The following is a 22,703-nucleotide window of genomic DNA, read 5'->3' as shown; positions in this document are numbered from 1 at the left end:
GGATTTCAACCGTATACTAACTCAAAGGGGGTTTTCCCGGTGGCGGAGTGTTTTGCATTGTTATAGGCGTACTCTGCTAATGGTAGCCAGGAGGCCCAGTCCGAGTGGTCTGCTGCAACATACGACCTTAGGTAGAACTCAATGAACTGGTTTACCCTTTCTGTCTGGCCGTCTGACTCTGGGTGGTAGGCTGATGAGAAGGACGGTTTTACCCCAAGGCGTTGGTAAAGTGCCCTTAGGAATTTTCCCGTGAACGTAGTTCCCCTATCTGATATTGTTCAAACCGGCAATCCGTGGAGTTTCCACACCTGTGAGATGAATAAATCCGCTAGGCCTTTGGATGTGACTTTCTTGGTAGTTGGGATAAAATGCCCAAACTTTGAGAAGGAGTCAATGACTACCAGGATTGCGTCGTGGCCGTTTGACTTGGGAAACCCTGTGATGAAATCATAGGAGATGGTGTGAAACGGGTAAGGGGGAACGTCCAAGGGTTTAAGGGCAATGACCGGGGCGTGGGCTCGACGATTAGCCTGACATGTTGGACAGCATTCTACCCATTCTTTGGCAGAGGACTTCATACCTGGCCACCAGTAGTTACGACTTAGTTCCAGGGTACGTTGTTGTCCAGGGTGCCCAGCCAGGGGTGAGTCATGGAATTCTCTAAGCAAGCGTTCCTTCAAGATTTCCAAATCTGGGACCACTAATTTTCCACGGTACCACAGTAGGTCCTCTTCCCAATCATAATCCCTATATGCTTTCCTGATTGACGGGGGTGCGTTGTCTGCGTCTTCTGTCAGGAACTGGATGATGGGTTCCAGGGATGGGTCGTCCTTCAGCTTCTCTCAGATTTCTGTGACAATCTTGAGTTCCGCTTCTGATGTGTTGGCAAAGACCTCTGATGGCAGCATGACTTCTGGGTCTGGGGGAGCGTCTACGTAATCTGATCTCCTGGATAACGCGTCTGGCTTTCCTGATTGTTTCCCGGGGCGATAGTGGATTTCAAAGTTGAAGTTGCTCAGGAAAATACGCCATCGCGCATGCCTTCTGTTGAATGTTCGTGCCTGCATCCAGTATTCTAGATTCCGATGGTCCGTGAACACTTGTACCGGTTTGTCCGTTGCCTCCAAGAATATCCTCCATTCCTCCAATGCCTTAATGATAGCCAGGAGCTCTTTATCGTGGGTGTCGTAATTAGCTTCCGCTCCCAAAAATGACTTGGACATATAGGCAATGGGATGTAACCAATTATCTGGGCCTCTTTGGCTTAAGATGGCACCCATAGCTACTCCCAACGCGTCCGTTTCCAGGTAATAGGGAAGCTTGGGGTTGGAGTGGATCAGAACCGGGGACTGGGTAACTAGGGTTTTTAACTCTTGGAAGGCTGCTTCCTCTAGGTCTCCCCATGACCAAGGGGTTTCCTTTTTGGTGAGGTTGTGCAAGGGTCGTGCGACAGAGCTGAAGTTGGGAATAAACCGTTGGAGATAATTGACAAAGCCTAAGAATGCCTGGACTTGTTTGACCGTTCTGGGCTGAGGCCATGACGTGACTGCCTCTACCTTCCTCTGGTCCATGGAAAAGCCTGATGGGGATATAACAATCCCAAGGTAATCGACCGTCGTGACGTGGAAGTGACACTTTGATAGCTTGCAGAAAAGCTGGTTCTTCATAAGTCGTGACAACACTTCTCTGACATGAGCCGGGTGGTCCTCTGGATCTTCTGAGAAAATGAGGATATCATCTAGGTATATTACCACGGTAACGTCAATCAGATCCCGGAATAGGTCGTTCATGAAGTGTTGGAACGCTGCAGGGGCGTTGGTGAGGCCGAAGGGCATGACTAGGTATTCAAAGAGGCCGTATTTGGTTCTAAAGGCCGTTTTCCATTCGTCTCCTTCCTTGATGCGTACGTTGTTGTAGCCCCAGCGTAAGTCCAACTTGGTGAATATCTTGGCATGCCTTAACTTGGCCATGAGGTCGTCCTGTCTGGGGAGTGGGTAGACGTTTTTATGGGTGACATCATTCAGCTTCCTGTAATCAACCACCAATCTAAGGGATCCATCTGCCTTTTTGACAAACATAACCGGGGCGCCTGCGGAGGAAGTGCTAGGGCGGATCTTGCCCGTTGCCAATTCCTCATCAATGTGTTTTTCAGCGCTTTTGATTCTGCGTCAGTCATGCCATATATAGGACCAGGGGACAGTTTGGCATCTGGGATAAGGTCTATGGAGATGTCATACTCCCTATGTGGAGGGAGGGCCTTAAACTCTTCTTCGCCAAAGACCTTAGCAAACTCATGGTATTGAGGAGGGAGGTCTGCTAAGGGGTTTGGGTCTGCTTCTTCCTCGGAGGCAATTTGAACTTGTTCAGGGAATGTGATTAGCCCCTGTTGCCAGTCGATGAGAGGAGCTTCTGCCGTTAACCATGTCATGCCAAGTATTGCCGGTGTGTTGCCTATTGGGCAAACAAGAAAAGGAATGTGGTGGAAATGGCCATTGGCCGAGACCGCGAGTTGAACCTGGTGCCATATGCGACCAGTCTGGGAAATGGTACCATCTAACATTCTCACAACTCGTGGATTTTCGAGTTGGGTTTTTGGGATTTTGTATTTTTCAACTATGGCGGGTGATATGAAGTTGGATGTTGCGCCAGAGTCTATCAGGGTTTTGAGAGGTTCCGTCGGGTGGTTATGCAAGACCAGATCAAGATATAATAAAGGTTTTTTATTTGAGTCCAGAGCTAGAGAAACAAATTCAAAATCCAAATCTGATACATGTACATCTAATTTCGAGGCCAGGGGCTTGACGGTAGTCCTTGGCCTTAGTCTTTTCCCGACCCTTCCTCTTCTGCCACCTTAGCTACTTCCTTGACGGTAGCCTTCCAGCCGTTGGGACACTGTTTGATACCATGCCCCTTTTGGCCGCACTTGACACAGAGGCCAGATGCGCGGCGACGGTCCCTTTCTTCCGGTGTGACGTAATTAGGGTCCTCTGAGAGGCGGACCCGTTGAGTGGTTGTAGTGGAAGTAGTAGCCGCAGTGGCCGGGGACTTGGCGGGAGCCTTCTTTGGCCGATTCTCCTCATTTTCGCAGCGGATGTTGTCAATCTTTATTGAGGCCGCGAAAATTGCCTCGAGTTCGTCAGGGACGCTGTCCTTGGTTGACAGCAATTCCTTAACCTTCCAGTGGAGGCCCCGCGTGAATTGCGCGATGTAGGCCTCCTTGTTCCAGTCGAGTTCCGCCATAAGATTACGGAACTCCGTGACGTATTTGGAGGTGGTGGTAGTTTGGGAGAGCGCCGCAATCTTCCTGGCGGCAGCCCGCTTGGCGTTGGGGTCGGCAAAGGCCTCCTTGAATTTGCCTGTCAAGGCCTGGATGGTGGTGGGGGGATTCCCCTCACCCTTAATGATAGCTCCAATGATGGGGAGCGCCCAGTCTGCTGCTTTGTCCTCCATGTGGTAGAGGATCCAGACGACCATCTGTTCTTCTTCGTCGAATTGGTCGCGGTGGAGGGCAACCCAGAGCATCATTCTGTCTGTCAAGCCATTGGGTGGCCTTTTGTCCCCTGGTATCTCCCTTGTATGGGTCTGGTAGGTCCATCTTGGGCCGCTTTACACTAGACCCCGCATCAAAGGGGGTGAGGGACCCTAAATGCCTTGCAGGCGTTCCTTGAGGCTCCTTTTTAGGTCGCCTTGGTTCTTCCTCGTCTTCCGAATCGAAACCTGTTCCCCTTGAAGGCCGGAAAGGGGCCTTGAGTCCAGGCCTAACCGTGCCTGGAGTGTGGGCTTCTCCTCCCAAGTGGGTGGGAGGAGTGACAGGCCCAGTCGATGGGCCAGGCTGGGCTTGGGGGGCTCCCTGATCTTTGTCCCCGAGGAGGTCCGCGGTTTCCTTGCATATGGCTTTGAGCTCGATGAGCTGTTGGCCTTGAGAAGTGATTTGGGCCTGCAAGGACCCAACTGTGGCGGTGAGGGCTGTGATAGCCTCAAGGAGAGCGGAAGTGGACGGCTCTGGTTCCATCCTTGGCAAGTCTCGCGGAGCGGGAGATGTGCTGCGAGAGGGCGGTTGGGAGTGGGTTGGAATGGAACGTCTAGAGGAGCGGCTGGAGGGACGGGAGTAAGGGTGTGGGACGCCAGAGCGTGTGGAGGGAATGTCTGAGACGGCGTGGGGGGATAGGGTGCCTGGTACAGGACTTATGAGCGGTTTTTGCGCAGTGTGTGAACGCTAAACCCTTGCGTCAAACACCTAGCGTTGGACAATCCCTACAACGAATCAACAGATCTGGCGATCGTGATACAAGCGGGTTTTTTGCAAGCGGGTGATTCGGCTGTCTAGGGTCGCTAACTGCTGTGTTCCGGCGAAACACGTGGTATGCGGACAATTAGAGACTGTCCGCCTTATAGCAATTTGGTACTGGGTGGGACCGACAGCTGTTTGATTATTGAAGCTGAAAGGCGAGTCCGATCACCCGTTTTCCCTTGTGCTAGTACGGGAGTTCCTCTCGTTTGTCGATCAAGCCTACAAGAAGTCGATTTACAATGTCGTGCACCACTGTAAGGTGGGCACACGCTGGTGGAGGCGGGCGCTTAAGGCCGTACTACTACAAGCACACGTATGTAATCTACTAAACTAGGCTATGCTAATACCGCTTAAGGCGGCCTTCTACTTCTATACTACTGCGTGAGGGCCTTAGGCCTGGGAGGTGTGATGAGTTAGGTAAAGGGGGTAACTGCTGGTAACTAAGGGGGCCGGCTACTTAGCTGGCTGGATGTCCTCCTCAATGAGTATGAGACAAGGTAAAATCGACTTGGGGTCTCCAAGTGATTTTCCTGCTGTATATATGTCAAGGGGCACACTATCTACATGGTCTGTGCGCGTGAGAAAAGAAGTACATGTGTGAAATGAGAAGTGTGCTGCGGGCTGCGCAGAAGCGTGGATTTCTCCTAAGCGCCCTTGGCACGGCATCTCGGCGCGGCATCTTGGCATAATAAGCGCCGAGATCACGTGATCGAAAAACATGAGATATCAAGTCCGTAAAAAACTAAAAATAATAGAAAATTCGTCCAATTCTGGTGGTATATGTAAGGAGGTTGTAACACACCTGTACCTCCTGTACCCCCTCTTGGTATCAATCATGTATATACTTGTTTGTGCGCCTTCTCAGGGTATAAAAGGACCCTGTGAAGACGCTTCTAATGCATCCATTTATCCACTCTTATATATTGACATATACACACAAGCCTTTAACAGCTTATCTGCGCATTTACTTTAGTGATTGACTCACTGTAAATAGCATAGGAGGTTATTCGGCGCACTAAGACCATAGGCCAGTCCCAACAGACACAGGGTAACCTATTAGTGTACTTACTGCGACCCTGTGCCCCTTGACTGTCACAGTTGTTGAGTTCAACATTGAGTATAGTGCGACAATACTGTAAGGATTGTTGTGATTGAGTGATAGTGTTTCAATCCACCATACCCCCTATATTGTAGATATCTTTACCTACAATATCTCATAAATCCTAGATATATTTTAGGTAAACCCCATAAGTCTTAAGTCTTACTTAAGCATATATAAGTCCTATACTTATTAGGCAAATCCTATAAATCCTGTACATTAGTCAGGTAACCCTCTTACTTAAGGTACTATCCTAGAGACCTTAAGTATACATACCCTTAGTCACTTAGGCTTAAGTAACATTAGTCTAAGGTACTATACATAACCAACCACCTGCACTTCATAGTTGCTAGACTATTTGTTAGGAGTTGTTATTCCTGATAACCTAGCCTATATTGTGCATATATTCTGTGCATATATTCTGATTCTTAATACTAGTTCTTAGTTATTCCCATATACATTTTGTATATAGTAATTCTTTCTTACTCCTGTACTTACACAACTCTTAACATCTCCAAGCAATTTTTCCTGCTGTATATATATGCAAAGGGGTGCTATCTACATGGTCTGTGCGTGTGAGAAAAGAAGTACATAATGGAAGTAAGAAGAGTGCCGCAGCTGCGCAGAAGCGTGGATTCCTCCTAAGCACCCTTGGCACAGCATCTTGGCACAGCATCTTGGCATAATAAGCGCCAAGATCACGTGATTAGAAAACAATAGATATTGAGTCCGGAAAAAATACTAAAAATATCAGAAAAATCAGGCAAATCCAGTGGTATTGGTTATGAGGTTGTAACATGAGTTCTGCAACTGAGTTGCTGTGCAATTAGCATCCAGATAGAATCTGGTATTCTTGGGCTTGAGGAGAGCAAGCTGAGATACAAATTGGTTGTCTGAAACAAAAGTTAGTTGCTTTGGTCAGACCAGGAGACTAAATTCATATGTTGGATAACTATGAATTGGACTGCTTTGCCTAGTTCATCCATAGGTGGAATAAGTGTTGGTATTTGAGTATGCTGAAACTTGCCAAGTGATGCAAAGCTATTATTGTTGAAACCTATCAAAGCAATATCAACGTGAGTAGCCCATCAATAGCAAAAGAGGGTGCAGAACATGGACCTTCATATGCAGAAAAGGGCTGAATAGAGGCCGTATATTTTCCTTGGATATCCTCTTTCTGAACAGAGCTCAAATTTTGAGCCAGCCAATCCTCTTTGAGTGGTGGTCCCAATTGGCTTGATGAGTTGCAAGTGCCCTACCAGTAGCCAGTCTACTACACCGCATTTCATAATTGCAAATAGCTTACACCAGGTGCGCTTGTAACCAATCCTTTCAGTAGAATCCTCCAGTAAGAACCTGCTTCCCATTTGACCAAGCCAGGACTGGGCAATGTGCTTCCAAATTGGTCCTCAAGGTTTGTAGATATGGAAGTAGATGGCCTGCCTATAGAAAAACTCCAGCACTTGTTACATATTTGCCCCCTGAAAAAAGGTGAGGGCGTGTCATCAGAATTGTCATTGGGTTCAACCAAGTAAATCCTGACTTGTTCTTGCAGGTTTTGCAAAACAGAACAGTGTGGTGGCTGAATTGGTAACTTGGGGAGTTCATACTATAGTGGTTGTACAAATTACAAGGGAGAGGTGCCATGTAGTTGGCGCCTTGGGGTGTGTAATCATTTGAGGATGTCTTGTTAGCCAATCCTGTGGCAGTACCAGAGAACCTAGAGCCAATTCCATGTAGCACACAGCTTTCCAGGCCCAACACAACTCTGTTGGGCAGTGCATTCATTCAGCAATCAGTAAACAAGAAAAGTTCAACTTGGATCAATCTTTGGTTCATTACAAAATACTCAAGCCAAGTTTGTATTACAGGAGTACTTGGGGCGTCCAATTTCTTGGGTTACAACTATCAGAGATACAAAGTATAGCTTTTGCCATCACCAGAGTCTTGCACAGTGTTTCTCTTGTGTCTCTACAGGGCCCCCAAAAACCCAGGAGCACTCTGGACTGCTCCGGTTCTGGGAACCTCCTTGTTAGGATCTGGTGAATCTGGACTGCTTGGCAAGCACTTGGGAGCACCCCACAAGCCCTTCTGAGCGCCATACCAAAGGCTCCAGAATGCTTGCCAACAATAGCAAGTCCTGGAGCGCTCCCAAGATTTTTGGGGCCCTGTAGAGGTCTCACTTGCCACTCCTCTATAGTTAGACAGGGTTGGCTACCTGGCCTGCAAGCCTCCCTTGTGTCTTGGTGCCCAGTCTCCCGGGGCCCTTGTTGGTGTTGCTAAATACAACCCCGGTGACACCCATTCCCATACCACTCCCTTCCTAATCTGCCATATATTTGTACACACCACGCACGGAGATATCAATCTTCCTTTATTATCACTCACCACCATTACGCGCACTATACGCAGGCGGACAACTTGCACTAGAATAAGCCATTAAATCAAACTTTTTGTGCTCTTTGTCAACCATTCTTGGAATTATTTTGAATATGCTTTCATTCTTTGGCTTCTCATGGGGCCATAGCTGCCGGTGAATGTGATCAAGGATTCATCCCAAGTTCAACTGCTTTCTGTTTCCAAGCAAGTAAAGAGACGCATGTTTCTGCCCGATGTAGAAGTACGAGCGTAATGTTGCTCAAATATCGATTAAGTCATTGAGAAATAGTCCCTGAACTGTTCAACTTGACAATGCTGTAGCAGTAGCAGATTCCGCAGTCGTATAGAACGAAAGCCAGGGGTCACAAGGTTTGTTTTGATACTATTTGTGGAAAAATAAAACTAATAGGAAGTCACGAGACTCCTGGGTCGGTAAATTCATTTGATTGGCCCTAACTGTGCTTCACGCGCTGGGCTTCTTTTGGCAAACTCGATTTGATGTGTTGTTCTCTAACCGCTGGATCTTGCGCGGGTATAATTCACAACCTTCCATATTTATTCATTTGGTGTCGCTACACGGGTGTCATAGTATTCTCGACAATTCTCACGCGGGTTCGGGAGACAATGGGTGCATGGGTCTTCTCGTACAACCTATAATCATGGGTTGTAGCCAGCGTCGCCGCCCCGAATTTGTTGCGGCTCGCCCAATCACTCGCTGGTGTATAAAAGGCCTTGTCGAATTGGTTTCGCAGCTCACGAATAATCATGTTTATCGAGACCACCCAAATCTCAGGTGCTCACTGCTGCGCTGCTGCGGGAGTCCTGCTGGTATGTATTCAAAGTGCATTCAGCAAATCGATTGAGGTTAACCTAAAGAACCATGGCAGATCACATACTATGTTGTTCCCTACTTGCTCGATCCCCACAACTACCGACGCAGATTTTCTGGTCCATGGCTCGCATCCTTCACTGGCTCGTGGTTAGCGAATAGTGCTACTTCCGGCAGACACTACCAGAATCTTCTCGAGCTCCATAACAAGTATGGTGAGGAACCCTTGCTAGCAGGAGAAATACGCGGAAGATAATGCCTCATAACAACAGGAAAATTCGTGAGAGTTGGTCCCAACCATATCAGCATCGCCGATGCCGATGCCCTAGAGGTAGTAACAAATCCATTATTTTAACATATCCATTAGGACCCTGACTTCTAAGTCAACAGGTTGTGTATGGACATTCGAGTGGTACACTCAAGCCGAGTTTTATGACGCTTTTCACAATGGCAAAGAGGATATTTTCAATTCGCGAGAGAAGGCCATCCATACCAGTATGTCACATTCAATCTAGTATGCTAGTTGGCTACCTAACGGACTCGCATCGCCATCAGTGAAGCGCAAGCGTATTGCAAATATATTCAGTCCCCAGAATATCGTGGCCTTTGAGCCTCGCGTACGGGTACACATTCGAAGGCTCTGTGCTCAATTAGACATGCGATGCAAGCAGGCCTTTATGGGCAATTCAGGATTCAACTGGGTTGCCAAAGATGGCCGAGCAGTCATCAATAGCTCCCTACGTATGCTACTCTTAACCACCGACTGACACGCGATTAAACCATCCGCTTGACAGAGTTCGCCTATCTAACGTTCGATATAATTAGCGACTTGGCTCTGGGATTGCCTTTTGGGATGGTAGAAGGACAGAAAGATTCGACCCCCGCCTTTTTATCGCTCACCTCAAAGAAGAACGTTGAAGGGATGTCCCCAATTCATTTTTAGCAGCCGGCGGGAAGGGTGCAATGGCTCTGGGCTCATATCCCCCATGGGTTCAGAAAATGCTTCTCTACGGTACTCCTTGGCATATTCCTGACCTAATCGTTCGCCGTAACTTTCTCAAGACGGTCAAGGCCGCGGTCAACGCGCGAGTTTCCAGGATCGAGAGAGAAGGACAATCAGATAAAGAGCGTGGCGTGGACTTGCTAGATAAATTGTTCGAGGTAAAAAATGTCGATGGGTCCCATTGACGAGAGAGGAAATCGACTCCGAGGCCCTCGTGACTCTTGGCGCCGGGAGCGATACGACGGCCAAGTGAGCATCTCTAACACCTATTTTCCGAGCTTAACCCGATCTAACCCAATTCACTTTTAGCTCCCTAGCTGCTATGTCTTACTATATTGCCTCGAACTCTGAGATCAAGAGGAAGCTTCAACAGGAGCTCGACTTGATTGATATGGACTCGGTTGTAGATCAGGATGATCTCGATGAAGATCAATCAGGCCACGCCATCCCTAGATTTGAACAGGTCAAGAATTTGCCTTACCTTAATGCGTGTGTAAAGGAGACTCTGCGTCTCTACTCAACAGTGGGCGCTGGACTTCCGCGGGTTGTGCCGGAAGGGAAGAATCTGACGATTGCTGGCCAGACGTTCAACGCGGGAAGTGTCATTAGTATATCCTCCTACTGCACCAACAGATCCAGTGTGTGGGGATCTGATGCCGAGGCATACAGGCCGGAACGCTGGCTAGAAGATGAATCTGCATCGTTGAACAAGTATTTTGTGGCATTTTCGACTGGTCCTCGGTGAGCAAGCTAGCTTGACGCATATACTTAGCGTTTTACTGACTCATGTTATTCTGGGCTTGCACGTAAAGTGGCTGCGTTGGCCGTAACCTAGCAAACATGAATCTCCTGCTAATCGCTTCAGCATTTTTCCGTCGATACGATATTGACTTAGCCACTCCTGCCACCAAGGTACTTATGTTAGCTTTCCGGAGATTATGAACGCCATTGAAGTGATATCTTTCAGCTCGTGGTAGATGAAGGGTTCGTAAGGAACGTAACGGATTGTGAGGTTTCGATCAAGCCAAGGGTTTGATTCAGTCACTATCAAGAGGTCCAAAGCCTGTACCCTGTAATAGATATACCTAGGGTAGATTAATTTACTGCAAGCCAAATTCTAGTCTTTCTGCGGTATTTACGGAGGTTGTCGGCGAGCTTCCGGATCCCGTCCTGAACCGTACAGTTGTGAATAAGGCCAAGTAAACACAAGATCGATTTCAGGTGAAACTCATAACGTCTCATTTATTTTTCCACTTTTCGTAACACCAGAAACAATTTGAAGTATGCTAGAGAGTGGGCCAAGCGGCATCTCTATATCTTAATAAATCGATTGATAGACCGAACATAAATTAACAATCGAAATTTGCTTTGAACATGCAAATGTGGTACTGAGCACAGGTCAGACGCTTATTGTGACGCAGGTTTCTTGCAATAACCCATTATTTTATTAAATTCTGGATGAGGGTGATTTTGTTGTAACCATCATCGTTTCTGCTGAGCATCATACTAGTACGTGTGTGATTGATGAGGGCGTTGTATCTCACTTGAGCCTCCAAACCATTAGTGATCGCTTCTTGCCTCCCGCCCGAACAACCCCATATAATTCTTCGAGTCCGGAAGCGCTCCAGGGTAATCCTCGAATTTTGTTGAGTACACGGTTCTTATCTATATCCAGGCAAGCAGGACTTTGTCGTTCATAGGTTGATTTCCTGTTCCGTATGTTAATTCGTGGTTTGTTTCGGGTCCAAGATTATAGATGTTGGTGATACGAAAATGCGCATTGAATCCAGACTTTGCGCATACAAGCATAATCAGATGAGCGCTCTTCCTTATTATAAGGCTATACCAGGGTATCAAACAGGCAAATACCTGCTGTAGTTGCAGTCAGGTAAACCGGACTCAATGACAGCTGAGAGAGGAAGTTTAAAAGTGACCAAACGCGGACACGTGACCATCCAATGGCAGTCACGGGCAAAGATGAATCATCCATCATGCGACCATTAGTTTGCGTGTATAGTCCACTTGAATCGTTCGGTCTTGGCCTGACTCGCCTCGATTTTGGCCATAATACATAAACTCTAGTTAGACTACACGTACAAACTACTATACCTTTTTGCAATGTCCGCACCTCTCCCACCATCAGGATCGTACATCTCTTCGGTCCGCGAATCATGTCGCGCTCTCCGCACCGCATCAGGCATATCGATACCCCCCAACCAAATCGAAGCACTGTTGCGTGCCCCAGCTCTAGTCGATACGTTTTCCCGACTCGCATCCATCCATGGAATCTCCTTCCCACTCTCCTTCCCATCTCTCAAATCCGAGCTCAACTTTCTTGCCACTCTTGCCTTGTTGAATTTTGCGTCTGGGTACCGAGAAGCCTTGCACAAAGCCACTGGTCGAGGGGCGTATGATAATATTCGACTGCTCGTTATGGGGATGTACATTGACTCTTCGGATTCGCTCATGTCCGCCCGAGGATGGACCGAATTGTCAGACGGGCAGATTGCGCAGCTGTTGAATGTGTCGATTCATGAAGAACGGGCGCACGAGACGATACCTGGTCTAGTCGTTGCGGAGCGAGGAGGACAACTGAGTGAGCTCGTAGGGTTGATCACGAGGACGTTGAAAGAGGCTGGAGAGGTGCTCGTCAAGGGTGGATATAGCGATTTGGGCGCGTTTGTGGTTGAGGGACTGGAAGTTGCCAAGGGAAGCGCGGAGGTGCTTGTTGAGAGGCTGGTCAAGGCGATTCCGGGGTTTAGGGATATGGGTGTTGTGGATGGACAGCGTGAGTGTTTGTTTTTTATTTGGTTGGTTGGTATTTATGGGGTTGGGATTTTTGTTGCAGCGGTGTATTTGTTCAAAAAGGCTTTATTCCTTGTGCATGCTATTACCCTTCGGTTCCAAGGAACGAGTGGGATAGTTGTCCCGGATACAAGTAATTTGCCCGTCTTTTCGGATAACGTCTTGCCCTCTATGCTTGTCCATCTCGGAATCCTAGATCTTTCTAGCGGACCTGCCCCCTTGAAAGAAGCATTCCCGGACGCAAACAATCCAGACAAAATTACTAAACTCTACGAGGCTGCCATACCAAGCGAAGCCAAACGAGGTTCTCCAACTCGTAAAAGCCCACTGCTCGACGCACGAAACGCATACATCCTTCGTGCGGCCGCTGTAGATGCATGCGAAGAGATAGTGAGGGTCGCGAGACAAGGCGAGGAAGAATGGGGGAAGAACATGACGCTGCCTGAATTGGATGGGTGGTTGTGGAGTGTTGCAAAGGACCGAACGGATTATAGGGATTTGCCGAGGTTTGCAGAAAGGGGAACTGTGTGGTATTAGGGGAGCAGCGGTTTTTGTGAAAGGGGAGATGTATGATAGGCTGTTGAACCCAGGTTGACTTTTATAGACATGGCCTTGCGGATGTTCCCTGGCTGAATGGTCTGGATGTGTACTATTATTTAAGTATCGATGGTGTTGGTGCCGTCATTTTACGCCCCGAGTAGGGCCCTGGTTTGGCACACGCTCGGGAGATCTGTGCCTATGTGCGAAATTGCGCCGAAGCGACAAACTGTATATAAGGCACAATTTGCATGAGCGCCGAGCTTCTAGGAGCAGTTTCTCGCGCATAGATCAGTGCATCCTCTCTTGAATTCTACGAACTGTACGCATAAACCCATGCTCGTCGCGCAGATCTCAGCGGGTGGCGGCTAGCAGGTTGCATAGGAGTCACATGACCTGTGGTTTGCAGGGACAAGCGCCGACGTCGCCCTCCCATTGCCACGATGAGCGAAGAGATGTTTGGGCAAACCGGAATGTCCTCGGGCGGATTAAACAACATGAAACAACATGAACAACATGAACAATGATCTGGCGAAGCAAATGTCGCTGCTCACTGCTGCGGGACGACTACGTGCGACTTCTGCGAGCGGACAGCAACAACAAGCGATGCGTAACGGAATGGCTCCCCCCGTACCACCCAATGTACCGGGCGACAAGCAACGCGCACAGTTTCTCGCCATGCTTACTCAGGTCCTGGCGCAGCGCGGCATTGCACTGCCTCCGTTTGTCAGCGGCCAGCCCAACCCCGCCTATAGCCCCGACACCGGTCCACTCAAGAACGTCCAGCCTGCGTCCGACAACAGACTCGGTGCCCTGCGGCTGCCCGGGGCAGTCCCTGGACGCACCGGGGACATCGACTTGTTCAAGCTCTGGAGTGCAGTCACGGGTGCGGGTGGCATGCAGCGAGTACGTCTACTATTTTTTTTGATCGTCCACTTGAGCTTATCGATGTTGTAGATCCAAGCTGGAGGCCAGTGGGATGCTGTTGCGAATCATATCGGATTCCAGCAGTCGCCCCAAGTCCCAGGGCAGCTCCCTCAGCTCTACTTTCTTGTGCTCGCGCCACTCGAGGAGCATATGAAGGTATGTCCCCATGTCTTATTGTCTTTTTTCGGTTGTTAACTTGGTTTGGTAGCGTACTGCACAAGCAAAGCAAGCCCAGATGCTCGCTCAACAGCAACAACAGCAACAGCAACAGAATTTAACGCCCGCTCAGCTACACCAGCAACAACAACAGGGCATGGGTGTCACTGGCATGCAGAACCCCGGTATGGTCAACCCTGCTCTCGGGGCCATGCAAAACTCGGCTCTCGGAGGCATGCAAAACTCCATGCAGAACAACATGGGCAACCCTGCGCTCGGGGCAATGCAGAACCCTGCACTGGGCGCTGCTGGCCTGGGTGTGGCCAGTATGGCAAACCCCGCATTGAACGGGATGCAAAACCCCGCCGCGGCGCTTGGAGGAATGCAGAATCCAGCGGCCGCACTAGGGGGCATGCAAAATCCCGCGGCGCTTGGGGGCATGCAGAACCCTACGATCGGAGGCGTCATGCAGAACAACCTCGCTGGCGGGGTCATGCAGAACAACTTGACTGGGCTCGGAGCGATGCAGATGACTCCGGCGCAAATGCACCAGCAACAAAACAACACAGCCGCCACTTACGCCCGCTCAGATGCACGCTATGCAAAATCCTGCTTCGAATGGTCCAAATCCGGGTCTGGGTGTTGGAGTTGGAGTCGGGGTCGGTCATGGTGTTGGAGGACCAAGCGGGAGCACGATGCCCCCACCTGCGCCTGTCCCTGTCGAGTTGGGCGGGAAGAGGAAGAGCGAACCGGACGAGGACGAGAAAAGGGCCAAGCTTAAAGTCGGAGGTATATTTCTTTTCTTATTTAATAGTTCAACTGGCTGACCTCGTACACTAGATCCGGCACCTGCTGCTGCCACTCGTCGCACTAAAATCGAATATGTTCCCCTACGGCTGGACGTTGAGACATGGGTGGACGTGCTTTGGATGGGATGATGGCTGGCATTGGTGCTCAGGGGAGCATGGAAAAGAATATAAGAGAGAGCCGAGCTTGGTATGTCCCTTTCCTCTCATTTTGCTTCAATTCATAATGTTATTCGATTAGGTACTGTCGATATCACATCCATAACCCTCTCCCTCCGAGCTCGCACCCCCCGTTCACTCGGCTATGCACTTGGAATACTCTCCACACTCTCCTCCCATGTACAACAAAGCTTCCCCCTCATACGATGCGAAGATCTATTGGATGTTCTCGTTGAGCTCTTGGAGAGCGCAGCGCTAGAGGGAGATGGGTGGTTGGGCGGTCCGCTGGGATCCGAACGAGAAGTGGTCCAGAACCGTATTAAGCACGAAGACGATGCGCCCGTCAAGCAAGAGGACGGGGGAGCAGAATTATGGGATGAGCAAGACGAAGAGGTCCCCATCCGAACCCACCGCGAACTCGTCAGGATCGCGGCCGAGGCAGGTGTTGGTTTGAGAGCTCGGGGACGAGGGTGGGACGGGGGTGCGGTTGGGAGCGACATGAGTGTGAAGCGTGAAGATGACTTGCTGGCCGACGACATTGAGCCCGACTTGACTTCGAATTATGGAGATGTCGCTCCGCCCGGTCTGGTGCGCTCGGATGTGATCATCACGATTGTCCGCCTGCTCCGTAACTTTTCGATCGGGCCGGATAATTGTCAGTTCATGGCGAGGGACGGGTCAAGAGTTGTAGACGTCCTGGCGAATATTATTGGGTTCCGAGAAGGCAAGGAAACCCAAACTGATGGGCTGTTCGCATGGGATAGCGGGGTCGATATCTCCATTTCGCCTGTTGCGTCCCCTCTCAATCTTTCTCAGCTCCTCCGAGTACGAAAAGACGTATACACATTATCGCCAACCTCGGGTTGCACCTACGACTAAACCCATCCAGCCCCACACCCCAGAAACTATTCGAACTAATGGCTTCCTTCCTCTTGGACCCAACCGACACACGACCTCCGGTCCAACTATATCAACACCTCTTGCCCAACCGACGATTCTCCCTCTCGACCGAAATAGCACTCGACGCGCTCTCCAGGATCGCACATGCCGACGCCAATCGGGCAGTATTCCAGCGCACTGTCTCCCCGCCGCTCTTGAAAGCGGTATTCATGGCCCTGACCAAGATGCTGCCCTCCGAACAGAATGACATGTTCCTCCTCATTCGGTTCGAATCGTGGATGGCGTACGCCGAGAGAGTTTCGCTCGGGCTGTACGCTCTGGCATGCTCGCTGTCTCCTTCTACGCGCGCCGACATTCGGACGAACCACCGTGCGCTGGGATCGTCCGTGCTGCGCATGATGTGCCGTATGGCCAGTACGATCCTTCCTCGGAAAAGACGAACACGCCGTGGGCGCAGCGGTCTCCGTTTGTATGCCTTGTTCGCAGGGTCGTGGAGGCTCTGAGAATCATAGACGATCTCGAGGAGGAAGTTCAAGTTGGCTGGCCTGTGAGAGGAGGGAAGCTCGAAGGTGCCAAAGGGAGCGGCTGGTTGTCGGGTATTGGGTCCGACGATGCGTTGATGATGATGAGCATCGAGGGCTTGGATAATGTCTTGTTTGAGGATCTGGAGATGTTGACCCGGGTCGGTGAGGTGGGCGCTTAGATTTTCTCGAGGCGTGGATAAAACGCAGTATTATCTGTCTCTATAGTAGTTCCATCTCTTTTTTTTTTTTGTTCTTTTTCTCCCTTGCCATTTATTTTTCTTCTCTTGCTGTTTTGGTGGTCTAGTGTTGTATGTTTATGTCATGAGAGTTGACGCATCGCGCGCGTGTGTGTGCTGTAGACAAACTTGGGAAGGAAAACGACACAAGGTTAACTCAGCATTAGTTCGTAAGCGCGCGACGAACGGACAAGGAGCATGGTATATAGAAAAGCCTCAGCGGGGTACCGTTTTACGCCTACCACCTGTCGCTTACAGTCTATTGTAACGTTGTTTAGGCTGTACCCGCCTACTGTATAGGCTAACTTGTGGCACTTGACTCATGAATCAAAGCTCGTGACAAGGCCACAGACTGAATACAGTTCGCGCTGATCGCCCGGCGATGACCGAGCTAACTCGGCGAGAGTCCATAGGGAAGTTTGGAAAAAGCAACAGTTTGAATATTGCTTATTTGGGCAACTTTGCCGTCAAACGCCATCCACTACCCATACGCACATATACGTGGAGTATCAAAATTAAACAATTGAATTCAGCCCACAAACGCTATAGCTATCAACTTAGACTTTCCATTTCGTTACGGGGCGGGAGCAAACTGCAAACTATTTTATATATTTCGGCACTCCTTTCGGCTGGCTTGATGTATGTCGCCCTTGCAACGATCTGCGTGGCAGTGCTCAGGGTAACTGTGGAGGATAAACGAGAAGAACCCTTCATGATTCCTCCACAACGACCGTCTACGTACGTTCGCTTGGCTTCTCGTGGGATCCTTTCACTCTAAGCAAATCCCAGTCGGGAAGTTTGTGACATTCGGCCAATATCGTAACGTCGTGTGATCGTATAAATATGCGATAGTCATAAACTTAGTCATAATTCCTGATGGGATCAGCAAACTAGTCTATATGTTATTGGTATTCCTTGGTTGTCACCCATCCTGTTGACGTCGTTGGTTCGGACTCGACTAGTTGCCGAGGCTACCCTGGACAACCACGTCTAATAAGCCGTACCTTGTTGGTCCTTTTACCGACCACTCCTCCAACAACTGATCTCCTATGAGCACATTCTAGACCTTGCCTAAATCGCTATTCTCGTCAGTTTGTGTGTGTATCTGTGTTTAAGTTTGCTGCATATTTTCGATATCTTCTGGGTGCTTGGTATGTCTGCTCATATTCCAACTCGATCACCTCGGGGGTGTCTTACTTGCAAACAACGGTAGGTTGCGGTTGTGGTAAAATATTTACCAGTCATTCTAATTTATTGTTTTCCCTTAGACGAAAGAAATGCGACGAAACAAGGCCAGTGTGCCAACGGTGCAAGCAGGGCAAGTTCAAGTGTTTAGGATATGCCTACTTGGACTCGCTTGAGTCGCTCCACAACTCCCTCACTTCCAGGACAAAGAGATTGGCGGAGACCCCACTATTTTCGTATCAACCGATGCTATTGCCATCCTCCGACGCCCAAGGACTTCCACCAAGCGCCAAATCATCTCCGGCCCCATTAACACCTGTCAATCACCCTCAGGTTCGCATCAGCACGTTCTAGCCAAACTCAACGAGATTGACGTTTTATTATTATATTATTTCCCTCTAAATACAGGCATTGATAGCCCATCCTGTCAAACCTCCAGAACGTAGAAGGTCGGAACTGGTGACGGCGGCCGTAACGCCCACCGGCTCTTGTGAACGGCAGCATTCCGAAAGCATTCCACGAATATTACGCCTGGAATCTGAGCATATAAACAAGGTCGTCGAATTGGTTCTGTCCCAAAGTGAGTCCAAATATACTAAGGTTTGATCGAACACGGCTGTTTAACCTCAGAGTAATTCGAGTGTCGAGACTCGGGTATAGAATTTTTATGCCGGGTCGGATTCAAGCAGACGCTGCAGTCGCCCGACGTGCGTACCGCTCCGATTTACTGAGATGGTGCATGTACCTTGGTGCCCAGATTACACAGATGCTGCTGGATGGTTTGGGTCGAAAAAACTATCTCGATATAATTCGCCGTTTTCATCAACAGATCGTTTCAAACTCGCCCTTGGTCGTGAACTCTGACCCCACAACGCGCCTCAGTGGAGCCCTGGATGTTCGTTCAATTGCATTTCATTCGTTCGCATGCTGATTCGGGCGAAATAGCTGTGCCTTTACGCGTGTATGGTATCTAATAGTGCGGCAGGCTATTCAATCTTCAGGAACACCACGCCGCTATGGTATCAGCTTGCCGCCAACTTTCCTCTCGTTTGGTCACACGGCTCCACTGTATCCCTTGCCTATGCGATCTCCGTTCCCAGATATGAGTTATCCAAATTCATACTCTGGGATATTATCTGTGCGCTCGCTTTTGGTACCCCTTCTATCCTTCAATACGATACAACTTGCCAGCCGATGAACGTGCACAAGAGCTACTTGGAATGGGTGTACGGTTGTCCTTTGCCGTTTATCGTTTTGCTTGCCAAGATCAATGCCTCACATAATCGTCCTCTTGTTCTTCGTGACCAGCACGAGATTGAAATGCATTTGAAGCAATGGGACTCAAAGTCTACATATCCGGATAAAGATTCATGCAAGACTGTTGCGAGGCTCGCGGTACAAGAATCCTGGAGGCAGGCCATCTATATTTATTTGTATATGGTGAGTTTGCGCTTTTGAGTACTATCAACAACTCAATATAGCGGTTTTTCGGCAGGGTATGTGCAACGCTGACTCGGCAGATCCGCGTGTCGAGGCTGCTGTTCGACAGATTTTCCTATTATCTAGCACAGTTCAAAGTACAAACCCATTAGGGATACATCTTTTTGCACCGTGCTTCATTGTATGTCTACCTAGTCTTTTTTCGTCTTTATGTCACTCATGTAATATTGTAGGCCAGCGTAGCTGCTCGAGCGGAAAATCACCGTGCCATGCTTAGGAGCCGAATATATGCGTACCGAGAGGCAAATTCGTGGATCCTCACGGGAGCTGACTTTGTTCCTGTGTTTGATCACTTGTGGCGTGGAGCTGCCCGTGACGGCCGGCCAGTCACTTGGGATGATTACGTCCGTTCAAGGAGTGCGACGCTTACAGTCGAAGGATAAAGTCTTTTGTTCGGAGGTCCGTTTCGGGGTCTTTTTCCTCGTTTGGGGATATATACGGTATGCTTGGGACATAGAACATTAAATTATTGAGTTTCGTACGCTGGTTCGTTGTGTTTCCCTGTACTGTAGTATCTAATCGTTGTTATTTCACGATTGCTCGTGACGTTAGCACCACAGTTCTACCATACTTCCAGTGGGGATTCCCGTACGTTCACCGCATCTGTATATTGAAATCAGCCAACCAGCTATACTTCCAACCTCCGGTGATGAATCATCTCGGCCGGCGGAGGATAGGGTTGCGTGTATTGCAGACGTGGAATACGGCGCTTGCGCGGCGTCGGCGCCGAGCTATAGATTACATCATCAAATATGCTATCATATGAATTCCCATGTACTACGTACTTAGAGCGCGCGACGACTTGGAGGAGTGGTTGCAAGTTTCCCAACTGCAAATTACCCACCGGGCGTGATAATCTCAAATAACTGGTCGACCTTTTGGTATTTTGATTTGATATATGATTGAACAGGCTTCGTCAACGAAACCGAAGCGTCTTCCCGGCCCGGCTGGAACGAGTTGCCTGACTTGTAAACGTCGGTAAGATACGCTCGGCGCTTGTTGTAAACATTGATAAATGACTTTGCCTTAGGCGTAAAAAATGTGACCAGGTAAGAACACCAGTATTATTAGAAGCATTGAAGCTTACGCTTTATTTTCTGAAGGGCCGTCCAACATGCCAAAAGTGCGTTGAGGGTGGTTACGATTGTCTAGGATACGATCATATTCAGCAACGAAAAGCTGCCAAATCGAACTCAGCAACCAGTCATCATGGGTATATGGAAGGACACTCTCGGCCACTTGCCAGCGTCAATAAGAATGAAGGTAGTAGTATTGGGGATAGCGATCAAGTAGGTTATGCCCAACCCGCATCCTTCTGGTATTGGATCTGACGAGAGTGCAACCAGCTAGCGGTCAGCTTCGCCTTGCGACCTCAGAATACCCCATTTGGTGGATATTATGAAGCTCCCTTTTACGAACCTGCTGGATGCAGCCCTTCAACAGAAGCCTCATCTGATTCAACTCCTATCCACTCGTCCCTGGTGACTGTAAACAATTCCCCTTGGAATGCATTGTCCTCGCCATTATTTGATTCGCCGGCCGACCCCGAAGAAACCAATGCCGAACCATCGCACCTATCTAATTTATATAGACTGAACTTTCTGGTTGGCGCTCAAACTGCACAGAGGTTATCACCCCTGTCCCTAGGCGAGAGACATTCAATTAATTATGTCCTAAATCTGTGTAAGTCCTTCATTTTTATTCTAACACTTGCTGTAAGTAACTCGGGCTTATTGAGTCAGTCGAACGAGTCTTTGACTCGGTCTACTTCAAACCTAGGGACCATCATGCAACATTACTTCGGAGTGTGATTGTTAATCGCATACAGGCATCGAGTATTACTCGATGTGCTGTCGTTTTGGCTGCCAAGATGGTCGAATCTATGCTTAATGGGAATTCTAGCAACAACCGCATAACGTTCAAGGAATCCGTCCACAGATTCGAGAATCATCTTCATGCAGTAAAGGCTGGGCGTCTAAACCAACAAGAAATTCAGTATCTACTTAATGGTTTCCTGGAGGTACGATAGTGTAGTCTCTTTCATTGATCCAGCATTTATATATTCCTGTGATTAGGTTGCCTTCCTGAAAATGAGGGTATCAAACGGGTACAATGCCTACAGGCTACTTCGCAACGCGGCCCCCACGTTCCTGGAAATCGTGTACTCAGACCCTGGACTATGGCCCGACCCAAGTGGGCCTCCTGCGGTTTGCATGTCCAAAGTAATCACCTCGACCCGATTTGAGCTCGGTCATTTTGCTCTTATGGATGTACTCTGTTCTATGGCGTATGGACTACCCCAAGTGGTAGACTACGAGACCGCCACCCTGAGTCCTGAAGCAGAAATCCACCCCATCGAATGGGTTCATGGTTGTCCGCTTGAGTTTCAGATTTGCATCGCCTTGATGAACGACCGCTGTACAAAAAGCTATGTGGCCCCCGACTGGCAAATGATCGAGCATCGCTTACAGTCCTACAAAGTACGACTGACCCTTGTGGACCAGACAGAGTCTTGGAGGAACATAGCAAGACTAGCAGTTGTGGAGAGTTGGCGCCAAGCATTATTGATTTACTTGTATATGGTAGGTGGCTTGTCGATAGTATTACAATTGGGTTGAGCTCACCCTATTCAAGGCAGTCTGTGGGATTTCATCTAACGACATTCGAGTTCAGTCGGCGGTACGACAAATATTTCAGCTGTTTAAAACAGTCAAAAGGCAGGAGCCTCCAAAAGTTAACGTCCATTTTATGTTCCAATATCTCATAGTAAGTCTTATCGTGTCGTTCGGATCTATTGCTAATTGCCTCTGGTATAGGCTGGAGCGTGTACGCGCAACGAAACGCAAAGAGCATTGGTGAGAGAAAGACTCTTGGATTCGTTCGACAATGAGTGCTGGCTACTGCCGGGCAGTGATATGGTGCCAGTCTTAGATCACCTGTGGCACGGTGCAGCAGCCAACGGTCGGCCGTTCAAGTGGAGCGATTACATCACTTCAAGACAAATAGCACTTCCAATTCCAATATAACTGTCGATAGAGACAAAAGTATTTATGTTTATGTTGCTTAGAAGATATCATTTTGAGCCGTATACTAATATTGTACAATCTCCTGTAATGCGATTGCTTCCTCTAGAGTGGAATATGTAACTTCTCGGTTCTCTAAATAACAAAAATGGACATACCGGTCACACAGCACCCATGAGTTGAAAATACTATCGATTCGAGTTTGATTATAGAGGCATGTTGGATGTGTTCATCAACCTCAATGTGTCAGGTGAAGTCCATAAGAGACACACTAGTACATACATTTAGATTAAAGACTAGAACCATATCTTTAATATTTCTCGAGGCATTGTATTGCACAAAAA

General features: G+C 48.7%; 6 protein-coding genes across 6 annotated transcripts; 5 read left to right on the top strand and 1 right to left on the bottom strand.

Annotated features, from left to right (window-relative positions):
* Positions 1-5: 5 nt before the first annotated feature.
* Positions 6-4,012, bottom strand: RhiXN_10517 (Retrotransposable element Tf2 protein; the record flags this gene model as incomplete). Its single annotated transcript, XM_043330333.1, has 6 exons — positions 6-264; positions 307-800; positions 858-2,154; positions 2,199-2,797; positions 2,851-3,560; positions 3,613-4,012. The coding sequence occupies 6 exons, from the start codon at positions 4,010-4,012 to the stop codon at positions 6-8; spliced, it is 3,759 nt and encodes a 1,252-aa protein (XP_043184430.1).
* A 4,522-nt stretch (positions 4,013-8,534) lies between these two features.
* On the top strand, positions 8,535-10,637 carry RhiXN_10516 (cytochrome P450 family protein; the record flags this gene model as incomplete). The annotated part of the gene is made up of 10 exons (XM_043330332.1): positions 8,535-8,597; positions 8,657-8,813; positions 8,989-9,093; positions 9,154-9,339; positions 9,393-9,511; positions 9,595-9,759; positions 9,810-9,850; positions 9,911-10,342; positions 10,414-10,513; positions 10,569-10,637. 10 exons carry the CDS (start codon positions 8,535-8,537, stop codon positions 10,635-10,637), a joined length of 1,437 nt encoding a protein of 478 aa, XP_043184429.1.
* Positions 10,638-11,719: 1,082 nt separating this feature from the next.
* On the top strand, positions 11,720-12,943 carry RhiXN_10515 (uncharacterized protein; the record flags this gene model as incomplete). The annotated part of the gene is made up of 2 exons (XM_043330331.1): positions 11,720-12,389; positions 12,450-12,943. The coding sequence occupies 2 exons, from the start codon at positions 11,720-11,722 to the stop codon at positions 12,941-12,943; spliced, it is 1,164 nt and encodes a 387-aa protein (XP_043184428.1).
* A 507-nt stretch (positions 12,944-13,450) lies between these two features.
* RhiXN_10514 (ARID/BRIGHT DNA binding domain) lies at positions 13,451-14,964 on the top strand (the record flags this gene model as incomplete). Its single annotated transcript, XM_043330330.1, has 5 exons — positions 13,451-13,849; positions 13,901-14,026; positions 14,079-14,659; positions 14,712-14,815; positions 14,867-14,964. The coding sequence occupies 5 exons, from the start codon at positions 13,451-13,453 to the stop codon at positions 14,962-14,964; spliced, it is 1,308 nt and encodes a 435-aa protein (XP_043184427.1).
* A 60-nt stretch (positions 14,965-15,024) lies between these two features.
* Positions 15,025-15,870, top strand: RhiXN_10513 (ARID domain-containing protein; the record flags this gene model as incomplete). Its single annotated transcript, XM_043330329.1, has 1 exon — positions 15,025-15,870. One exon carries the CDS (start codon positions 15,025-15,027, stop codon positions 15,868-15,870), a length of 846 nt encoding a protein of 281 aa, XP_043184426.1.
* A 38-nt stretch (positions 15,871-15,908) lies between these two features.
* On the top strand, positions 15,909-22,362 carry RhiXN_10512 (Fungal specific transcription factor domain; the record flags this gene model as incomplete). The annotated part of the gene is made up of 17 exons (XM_043330328.1): positions 15,909-16,356; positions 16,404-16,577; positions 17,065-17,389; positions 17,920-18,169; positions 18,245-18,416; positions 18,478-18,731; positions 18,782-19,276; positions 19,332-19,457; positions 19,510-19,680; positions 20,247-20,314; positions 20,367-20,385; positions 20,440-20,625; positions 20,683-21,019; positions 21,079-21,356; positions 21,412-21,918; positions 21,971-22,102; positions 22,153-22,362. The coding sequence occupies 17 exons, from the start codon at positions 15,909-15,911 to the stop codon at positions 22,360-22,362; spliced, it is 4,152 nt and encodes a 1,383-aa protein (XP_043184425.1).
* Between the last annotated feature and the right edge of the window lie 341 nt (positions 22,363-22,703).

This window comes from Rhizoctonia solani, chromosome 11 (genome assembly GCF_016906535.1).
Source record: "Rhizoctonia solani chromosome 11, complete sequence".
Taxonomy (NCBI): Eukaryota; Fungi; Basidiomycota; class Agaricomycetes; order Cantharellales; family Ceratobasidiaceae; genus Rhizoctonia; species Rhizoctonia solani.
The sequence above is the reverse complement of the archived record's forward strand: the minus strand, read 5'-3'. Positions and strand labels throughout refer to the sequence as shown.